The 10065-nt window shown below is 38.9% G+C and overlaps 1 protein-coding gene across 3 annotated transcripts in view; it reads right to left on the bottom strand.

Moving 5' to 3' along the window:
* Positions 1–1246: 1246 nt before the first annotated feature.
* The window catches only part of myofl (myoferlin like), a 33454-nt gene continuing 24635 nt past the window's right edge, over positions 1247–10065 (bottom strand). For all 3 annotated transcript variants that reach the window (XM_066678236.1, XM_066678238.1, XM_066678237.1), the window contains exons 36-54: positions 9871–10032; positions 8923–9088; positions 8748–8821; positions 8575–8586; positions 7238–7336; positions 7024–7152; positions 6365–6520; positions 6162–6253; positions 5905–6075; positions 5621–5769; positions 4972–5111; positions 4569–4657; positions 4380–4475; positions 4044–4185; positions 3263–3362; positions 2580–2761; positions 2230–2339; positions 1989–2136; positions 1247–1857 (exon numbers count right to left, since the gene is read on the bottom strand). In XM_066678236.1, the coding sequence (XP_066534333.1) occupies positions 1822–1857; positions 1989–2136; positions 2230–2339; positions 2580–2761; positions 3263–3362; positions 4044–4185; positions 4380–4475; positions 4569–4657; positions 4972–5111; positions 5621–5769; positions 5905–6075; positions 6162–6253; positions 6365–6520; positions 7024–7152; positions 7238–7336; positions 8575–8586; positions 8748–8821; positions 8923–9088; positions 9871–10032 (2253 nt within the window). In that variant the 3' untranslated portion in view covers positions 1247–1821. The remainder of the gene's footprint in view (positions 1858–1988; positions 2137–2229; positions 2340–2579; positions 2762–3262; positions 3363–4043; positions 4186–4379; positions 4476–4568; positions 4658–4971; positions 5112–5620; positions 5770–5904; positions 6076–6161; positions 6254–6364; positions 6521–7023; positions 7153–7237; positions 7337–8574; positions 8587–8747; positions 8822–8922; positions 9089–9870; positions 10033–10065) is intronic.

Genomic DNA, 10065 nt, shown 5'->3' with positions numbered 1-10065 from the left:
GTGCCAAGCAGAGATCCAAGGGCACTGACTGTTCTGAACATCTACGGTGAAGCATTTGCAGCAGACCAACAGTGGTGTTGTGATCACTGCAGTTCTGTTGATTTCCTTGGGCTCACGTTCACTGCCTGTGTCCAACTGTTGTCCATCGTCCTTGGCACTCTGTTCAGACTGAGGACTGACCCAGGACCCAACTACACACACAAAACTGCAGAATGCCGACCATCAGGAAAGTGCCAGATTGGCGAATTGCTAAAACAAACTCCATTCTCACATACCAGACAGCACAATACATGAAACAAGTCACACACACACACACACACACATTGCCCTAAGCAATAATTTCATAACAATAACAGCAGTTAAGTCTCTTGCTGTTTGTGGGCTGACCTCTATTTTGCCTTTTTCATTATTAGTCTGCGAGCATGAATCCATTGTTAAAAGTGTCTCAATACTTTTCCAAGTCTGTTATGATTTTTTTTTTTTACGCATCTTTGTTTTTATGAATACATACTTGTGGTAATATATTAAAGTTAATGTCAAAGTAAATTACATATATAAAAACACTGTATTTAAATACATTTATCTTTAGGACAGTCAGTGCTGTCTTACACAATTATTTGCTACAACTAAGCTTTAAATACACAATAACAGACTGTGCCTCGTGCTTCTGCCACATCACAGCTGTGCTGTTATTTCGTGATAACACACTCCGTCTCGTGTTCTATTGCTTAATGTAAGCCCTTGCAATGCCATACCATATTCAGTATGTGAAACACCTCCAAAACCTGAAATGATATTGGTTGATGCCCTTCCTTTAAAACAAAGCTGTAAACAAAGCTACAGGTAGTGTCGCAGTCACACAGCTCCAGGGGCCTGGAGGTTGTGGGTTCGATTCCCGCTCCGGGTGACTGTCTGTGAGGAGTTGGTGTGTTCTCCCGGTGTCTACGTGGGTTTCCTCTGGGTGCTCCGGTTTTCTCCCACAGTCCAGAAAACACACGTTGGTAGGTGGAGTGGCGACTCAAAAGTGTCTGTAGGTGTGAGTGTGAAAGGTGCTATAACATGTAGGAAGCACCAGTGAGGAATGCTTGTTTATTTGGGCCTGATCTATGTCATTAACAATATCCACCACTAGGAAGATAACGAATCAACCATAAGCCAGTTTTAATAGCTAAATACAAAGGACAAAACCATTTAATGAAATTAATAGAAATGGTTCATATCAAATAACAGTCAGATCCTTGACTAAAATGAACACTGATCTTGCTTCTAGTGTGCCTTTTATTCCAGTAACACCAAGAACAATTATTACTATTTGATCTGTTTCTATCTTAGTTCCTAGCTCAATGACACACAGAATCACACATGGTGAGATATTCTTTGTATTTTTTTCTCTTGTATTTATTGTTTTTGAGGAGTTTGACAGTGTGGGCTTTGGTACAGTTGTATATGATTCAGTGCAGGATTACCATATATATATATATACACAGTGTAGTATGCTGGATTTGGATAGTTCCCCTGTAGATCAGTAAAGGTGAGTTGGTTTAAGGATCACAGAGCTTATGATTACACACAACATTGAATCAGCATATTTTGCTTGGATAAATATGTTGCTCATTAGTGAAAATATTCGTAATGCTATACATTTGAAGTTTGGTGTGTGTTTCTGGTGATAGACGAGTTAAAATGACACTGAACAACATTTCTGAACAGATGACAAACATTACTAAAGAATACATAAAATGAAAAAAAAAAGTGTTTCTGATTGCCTGTGAGCTCAATATCTTTGGTGGTGGTCTCCAATGTCCATCCTGTAGTCTCCCATTAGAAAGGCTTCACAATTTTCATTGAGATATAATTCTGTAAAAACAACAAATATGTGCTTAATCATGTGAGGTTATTTCTTAGATGCATTTTTTGTTACATCACATACTGTACAAACTGTACAGAAGTGCCAGCACTGAAAAATCTAACAATGGAACAGAACTCACAGGTAAAGAGTACAGCAGGATTCCTATAAACAGGAGCACTAGTATGAGAATGATGCCACCAATGAAGAGCCATTTGAATCTGCGCCACACAATAAATTTCATTGTTTTGCATGGATTTGTGAACCAGAGGAAGGATGTATCTGGCCGGCTGTTGAAAGAAGGAGTACAATAAGCATTACTGTCGCATCAAACAAGTGTGCCCTACAATGCTTTTGCATGATGAAAGGTAATAAATCCTTACTTTGGAGGATCCAGCTTGGGGTTCATGTTGGGCTCGTCTCTTCCTTTTCCAGCCGGCCTCTCATCCACTTCCTTCTCTTCCACAATCTCCAAAGTCATCTCCACTTTACCCTGAAGTACACAAAACATCATATAGTACACAACTGTTGTCAACACAACAATGCACAATCTGTGTCATTCATTTCTGTTCCAAACGGATTAATTTTTATCACATTTGCAGTTGCCCTGCAGACCACCTGCAGTCATTTGGTGCAACATATTACTTTCAGAACATAAACAGTATTAAATATAATTTGACTGGGGCAACAAACATTTACATTTGAATAGAGTGCACATAGGGTCTTTACTCACAGTTAGGACTTTCTTGCCGTCCTCCTCCATGACACAGGGCCACCAGCCTTTCACAGACTTCTGGGCGAAGAGGGATTTGTTCTGGGGGCTCTTGCCTGCTCCCTGTGTAAGCATGTTCAGACTGCACTTCTCAGGGGTTTTAGATGGAGTCATGAGGTGAATCAAATCCAGCTCTACCGTGCCTGTTCGAGAAAGAAAAATCTTTTTTTTTTTCCAAACAGACCACTGAGTCACTGAGTATATAAAAAAACAACAATAAACACTTATTACAGCAGGTAATTCATGAAGATTAAACATTTGCAATCCAAACCGCTTTAATTACTCAAATCCCTTAATTAAACCTTCCCTGGAGGGATGGACCCACAAGCAAATGCAGAAATCAGGTCTGTGCAAAATGTGGATACACATGGTTTTATATTAAAATTTGAATTTGTCAATAATGACATACATTTACAGATATATAAAATAAAAAAGAACTCACTGCATTCCATAAGGTCACTGTGTAAGACAACATTAAGACTACAAATGGCTTATTAATTACACAGGGTCTTAAAAACTGTATGTGTATAATAACATGTAATACTGTTTTGTTATATATATATATCCCCCAAAAAAAGCCATTTCATTTTTTCTGCACTGTTGAATGTATAAACATAATATAGGAGAAAAACAGACTTATTTACCCAGGTAGTCATCCAGTGAAAATTTGTCATTGTCCCATATCTGTATGGTGAGTTTGGGAGGAATCCGGAACTCAGTTTTGTCAAGACTCCAGAAATGCTCCTGGACACAAACAGATTCGTAGTTTTGAGTTAAAAGGTAAAGAATACATTTAAATAATACACTGATACCGTTAAATAAGCGTACAATAATACTTCATTGTACAAACACATTTTACACAATATATGGGTAGATAACATTACTGCTGGGATTATTTAACTGGAAAATTGTGAGTCTGGGGTTATATTATCAGATATCATTATTTAATACTACATTAGAAAACAACAGACATATAACTACTGACAATCCACACAATATTCTTAATATTCTTAAAATTCTGTTCATTTATTCATTATCTGTAACCGCTTATCCAGTTCAGGGTCGCGGTGGGTCCAGAGCCTACCTGGAATCATTGGGCGCAAGGCAGGAATACACCCTGGAGGGGGCGCCAGTCCTTCACAGGGCAACACAGACACACACACACCTACCTACGGACACTTTTTGAGTCGCCAATCCACTTACCAACGTGTGTTTTTGGACTGTGGGAGGAAACCGGAGCACCCGGAGGAAACCCACACGGACACGGGGAGAACACACCAACTCCTCACAGACAGTCACCTGGAGCGGGAATCGAACCCACAACCTCCAGGTCCCTGGAGCTGTGTGACTGCGACACTACCTGCTGCACCATAATTCTATTCAGTTATTTGTAATAGTTATCACATTTTAAAGAAATGTACACACTTTTCTTGACACAAGGCACAACTGCTCTGCTGGGAGGTAGTCAAAGCCAAAGACAAATCTCCAGTTGAAATTTCCCTCTCCATCAAGAGACCTGTAGTGGACATCTGTTTTCTGCTTGTCCTCCTCCATACCTGGCATCCACCTGTAGATTATACATTTGCTCAGCACTGCGATATTAGCTTACTCTGCTTAGGTACATTTAAGTTGCATACACAAACTATAATGGATGTGAAATGCTCATGAGTTAAAATGATACACACATATTTCCCTGGCAATTCTACAGTATTCTAAATCTTATGTATCCTATTTATTTAAAAGCGTTAAATTGATCCTTACCCTTTTACATAGATATCACTCATGCGTTCACCAGTAATGCTGGTTTCATCCAAAATGACATCAGACGTGTTCCAAATAACAACACGCAGGAAATACCTTTAAAAAGCAGAGGAACATGAGACCTGGCACACAAGACATTTATTTGGTCAAATTATCAGGGCAATGAAGAATAATTTTGCTGTATCTTACTTTTTGGCTTTGCGAGGAGTGATGTCCACTGGAGGTCCAGGAATGCCGAGACTTTTAGGAAACACATCCACCCACATCTGAATTTTTCCCTGTTAACAGAGAGCCAGTGTAAATGAGATGGCTGTAAACACACCTGGTTAACATGTTTAATTTATTTTTCATTAGTAAATGAATGAATCATATTTATACAGAAAACAATTTGAATTACAGTATTTATTAATTAGTTTGACTGGGACACCCATGACACCACTGAGATGGCCAATGACACTGATGCAGAGATATATACAATATATGTTAGATATGAGAATGCATCCAGGCTTGATGAAATGGTTGTGCTTTTAAACATGCCCAGGCGAGAGCAGTTAGAAGACTGAGATTGTGTAGTGCATGTTTGTGGACACACCTGAGACAGTGTTGGCTGATAGGAGCTGTACAAGGTCCTAGTTTCGACATGCTCAGGCACAAGGCCTTGTTTCCGCAAAACATGCAGGCAGATTCGCTCCTTGGGTGGACCCAGATGCTGGTGGAGCACTTTACTGGCCTCTATTAATACAACAGTACACAGAAACAGCCACTATCAGACCCTGTAATAGTGACACTGGCTAAGCACTGGCATTTCATGCAAGTGGTGATTCAGGCAAAATATCTGATTTATACAGGTAACATAAAAAAATAAATAATAAAAATAATCACACTGGAGGATGTATACAGCTGTTTCCAGCTATGTCGTGTCGCTTGGTAAGTATTATATAAGGTATTTTATACAGTGTCATGAGCCACATACGGAAATATGACAATGTTCATCAATCTTTATAGTATTATGACAAATAACTATTGAAAAAAAACCTTTGACATTTGCAAAATGTCTATAAATGTATAAGTCAGTGATCCAGAAAAATGTAAATATATTTTGTATATTTTTCTGAGTGCTGTAAGTGGTTATTTAGGGATGGAAAGCCAAACTCTCGACCCCATACATATCTTTTCTTATCAAATACATTTCTGTTGCATCTTTAAAAAAAACAGAGGTATGCACAGTGGAACAGTCATACCCAAGTCATGCAGGTCGTAGTCTCGCCCTCCAAAGGAAAGTGAACTACCATCTTCAGCAACCTGTGGAGGAGGCAGTCCTCTCAGTCTGGAAATATTATGCAAGATCTGAGAAGGCTTAAGCTGATCTCTCCACTGGTTTACTCCTGACCTGTTCAGGGCACATCACATAGAATTCAGACTGCAAATATATATAATAATAATAATAATAATATATATATATATATATGCAGTACTATAATGCAGATAAACGCAGAGTGATTTGAATTAAGTTAATGACACTTACACGCAATACGTCTGTTGTAGACCACACTGTGAATTAAATCGAGAGAGGAGTCGATTCTCAAGATCAATAACTGTGTCCCCAACCTTCTCATCACGGCTTAACAAGTCAAAGTCATAGATGCTAATTTTCAAGTCCTTGTCTTGTGGAATAAAGCAGGACATTTCAAACATTCTGCAAATTAAAACCGCTTGTATTAGACCATATATCAGTATATTTTACAATCTTTCTCCTTTATACAGAAACGATCAAGCTCTCACCTTCCAAACTCAGGGTTTAGGGTGTTGGGTTTGTAGTGATCTCTGTCATCAATGACTTTCTTTCCCAGAGAAATTTTAATGTATGGATCACACTAAATTAAAAAGAGCAAGTATATAAACACAGAGAAATCCACCAAGGACATGTTGAGTTTCTCATGCAATAAACTTTCAGGATTTCATAGCTGTGGTCTTTAAATACTCACCATGCCATTGTTGTCTTTGGGCTGTAGGTCGATGCATCGCACCACATAGATTCTGACCAGGCATTCTTGAGGTCCACTCTCAGGTAACTCTCTGAACTGTCTGGGAGGTGCAAGTACATCAGGGTCATCTGATAAGGGGTATACTCGGAATGAACCCTGTCAGCACATACAGAGACTTGTATTAAAGCATAGCATTTACTTTTCAGAACACTTTGAAGATACAGCTGCATTGTGTTTACTAACAATTGCAACTTTGACTTATTTGACTGAGACCAGGGCCAAAGAAAACTCGAATTCTAACTCATTTATTATAAATGATAAGAGAGATATGAATGAACATGATTTTCCTACTGTATTCCTCATAATGCTCTGTGGCACATTTGTATAAAGAATGTAGTCAAGAGCCTTTATAATGTTAAACTAAAACAAACTGCTGATTTTAGATGAATACAATGTTCACTCTTACAACTATCACCAGCAGATGGCACCCTAACATCAAATGTCTCTGCAGGGCATTTGCCCAGCCATTCTCCTTTATAGCAGCTCAGCTCAGATTTCACTGAAAAATCTTGCACCTTAAAGTGGCACACAGCAAAGAAAACTTTCAGTTTAACGGCTTTTTCTAAAACACAGATTGTGGTCATTCAAACAACACTTGCCTTGAACTCCCCCACTACAGAGGGGTCCTCCTCATCATCCTCAGCCTTTCCTCTGTACAGTTTGAAAGTGTTACAGAAATCTGTCAGCCCATGGAAATCTGGCACCATTTCAAGTTCGTTCTCGTAGACCTGAAATACAGAGGAGCTTGTTGCAGACATCAGTGTGCTCTGCAAAATGCATTCTGGGACAATGAGAAAGTACCTAGTGACTTACTGTTAAGGTGGCATAACCTTTCTGAAGATATGGGCCACACTTCTCATGCTCTCCAATAGAGGCAAAGAATTTACTCCACCAGTCCACAGCTTCTTCCACCTAGGTTTAGTTTGGAATCGCGGAAGTGATCATTTGATGCAGGTTATTTTCTAAACGGCAAAATCTTAATTCTGTTTCATATTCCAAGACAGTGGTTCTCAAACTGTGGTTCGCATACCTCTAGTGGTACATGAAGCAGAAAGTGGTGGTATGCCAGGTGACCTCAAAAAAATGACTACTTAATAAAAAAATTAATGAATAACTGAAAATCTGAAACTTAGTTTGTGTAAATGTAGTTTGTGTAAAAAGAAATCAGAGCTACGAAGAAACAGTAGTTCAGTACGTCTGTAAGAGAGGGGCTCGTGCAGGGTTTCTCTCGCTTCTTTTTCCAGGGAGGGAAAGAGATCTCCCAGTGTTTTGCAAAATCCATGTAAAGAAAACCCAGTTTCAGCTTCTTACTAAATGTAAGCAAAGGCTAGAGACAGAGTAATTTGGGTTTTATTGCAAAAACGGCAAAGTGGAAACGAGAAAAACAACCCCACGAAATACTAAATCTAGAGGCATAAATAGAGAAAGCGCTTAACTGAGGAAAAACGATGTGTCCAATCATTGCATAATTAGAGTCCTAAAACACTGATTAACAACGCCGCACCTCCTTCACCTACTGATACAAGTGCTGAGAGCCGCTGTGAGCACCTGCTTCAAGCTCCGCTCAGTTTTCACCCACAGTCTATTAAACTGGTCGTTCTCTTCACATTTTGATTTCTTTCAAAATGCTTACTTCCTCAAAATTCTATATGTTCTCATACATGTATTCATTAATTAATTCATTTATTATCTGTAACCGCTTTATCCAGTTCAGGGTCACGGTGGGTCCAGAGCCCACCTGGAATCATTGGGCACAAGCCAGGAACACACCCTGGAGGGGGCGCCAGTCCTTCATAGGGCAACACAGACACACACACACATTCACTCACACACACGGATGCTTTTGAGCCACCAATTCACCTACCAACATGTGTTTTTGGACTGTGGGAGGAAACCGGAGCACTCCTCACAGACAGTCACCCGGAGCAGGAATCAGTTAGTTTAAGCCTAATTATTTGTATTCGCTCTATAATTTTTAGTAATTATTTTAGAATATCTTCATGTAATGTCTGCAAATTACAAATATTCAGGCAAGACATTCACAGGAGTGATAGGTGGTACTTGATCTAAAGTTTGAGAACCACTGTTCTAAGACGTCAGATTACATAGGAAAAGTGATAATGAAAAGACACATTCATGTAAAAACATACCTTTTCAACAGGCTGTAGAGACAAAAGCAAAGGGGACAATAAATAAATAAAGGAATAAATAAATGCAAGGATATATTAATCTGTTTACTGTTTCTGAAACAGGACATGGTAGTTACTGTACATAAACATGCTGTTGGAGTTGGTGGGTATATTCAGACAATGATAACTTTCACCTGACTGACTAGGACTGGTCTTCTGTCTTCTATGTCAAGAATTACATCTCTAGGGGCTGATGCCATCATAGCCACTGAGACAAGAAACACACAGGGAATAAAAAGTGTTATGACAGGGATCCTGGGTTTTGTTTTGAAATCAGAATATAACAAAAATTATAAACAGCCTCTGTACCTCTTGCAGTCCTGGAGACCTCAACAGTGCTTATGTACGGATCACACCTGAACTCCTCCAGGGAGTCTATAGTGCTCTGTCCAACAATAGGCTTCCGGCCAAAGGGTCTGTGGTCAATCACTTTAAGCACAATAGGTGGAGTGTACATCTCTTCTTTGGGGAGAAGCTATGGAGTAAAATATGTTTTCACACAGAGTACAGAGTAAAGAGTAAAGAAAGCACAAATACAAGTCAATATGTAGTTGATAGAAATTTTGAAACATTACAAATGCACATTCATGTAATTGATTACTGAAACTTATGAAAATTGAGAGAAATTTATATGAATGATTCTGTACATTCATTCATTCATTGTGTGTAACCGCTTAACCAGGGGTCTGGAGTCACCCAAACTTGAACCTACAACCTCCAATCCCTGGAGCTGTGTGACAGAGACACAACCTTCTGCACCTGTCTGTTGACCTGATCATCTATCATTTCTTTTTAAATTAAAAGTGTTAGAAAGCATCATGTCTTGAGCACCATTTGCTTCTCTCATCTGTGAAAACTGTTCTTTAGATATTGTAACATTTCTGTGAGGATCACAGTTAGTCAGGCTGGGTACTGATATTGGTGAACCCTAAAATAACTGAATTCACTAATAATTAGGAGGGTCTGCAAACCTCTGCACAGTTCAGAACTATGTAAGAGGAGTCTACCAAGATCAATGTCATAGAAAGCATCAATATCATTCCTGACCCAAGAGTTATGTAAGGCCTTACTGAATTTACATAGCAACTTACAGTAGTAAATAGGGAATTTTATAATAAATGAATATCATATTAAAATCAATAATTGACAATGAACAAAAAAATGGATGCTGAATTATTCTAAGCATTTTGCTCTACTGAAGTGATGTTTAACTATTTTTAAATACAGATTTATGTTACAGGTTTATCTGGACCATACCACTTTCAAGAACAAAATTGATCCAGGAAAGTTTGGGTTTTTCTTGATGTTTTTGATGACGGCAGTCTGAACAGTGTGTCCTCCACATTCCACGATGAGACTGGGAGAGGAAATAGCAGCCATCTGATAGGTCTTCATGTTCCTCAAACCCCAGGCCAGGATCTATAAAGTCCATAAACACACACACACACACAC

Source organism: Hoplias malabaricus, chromosome 8, assembly GCF_029633855.1.
Source record: "Hoplias malabaricus isolate fHopMal1 chromosome 8, fHopMal1.hap1, whole genome shotgun sequence".
In the NCBI taxonomy this organism is placed as follows: domain Eukaryota; kingdom Metazoa; phylum Chordata; class Actinopteri; order Characiformes; family Erythrinidae; genus Hoplias; species Hoplias malabaricus.
The sequence above is the reverse complement of the archived record's forward strand: the minus strand, read 5'-3'. Positions and strand labels throughout refer to the sequence as shown.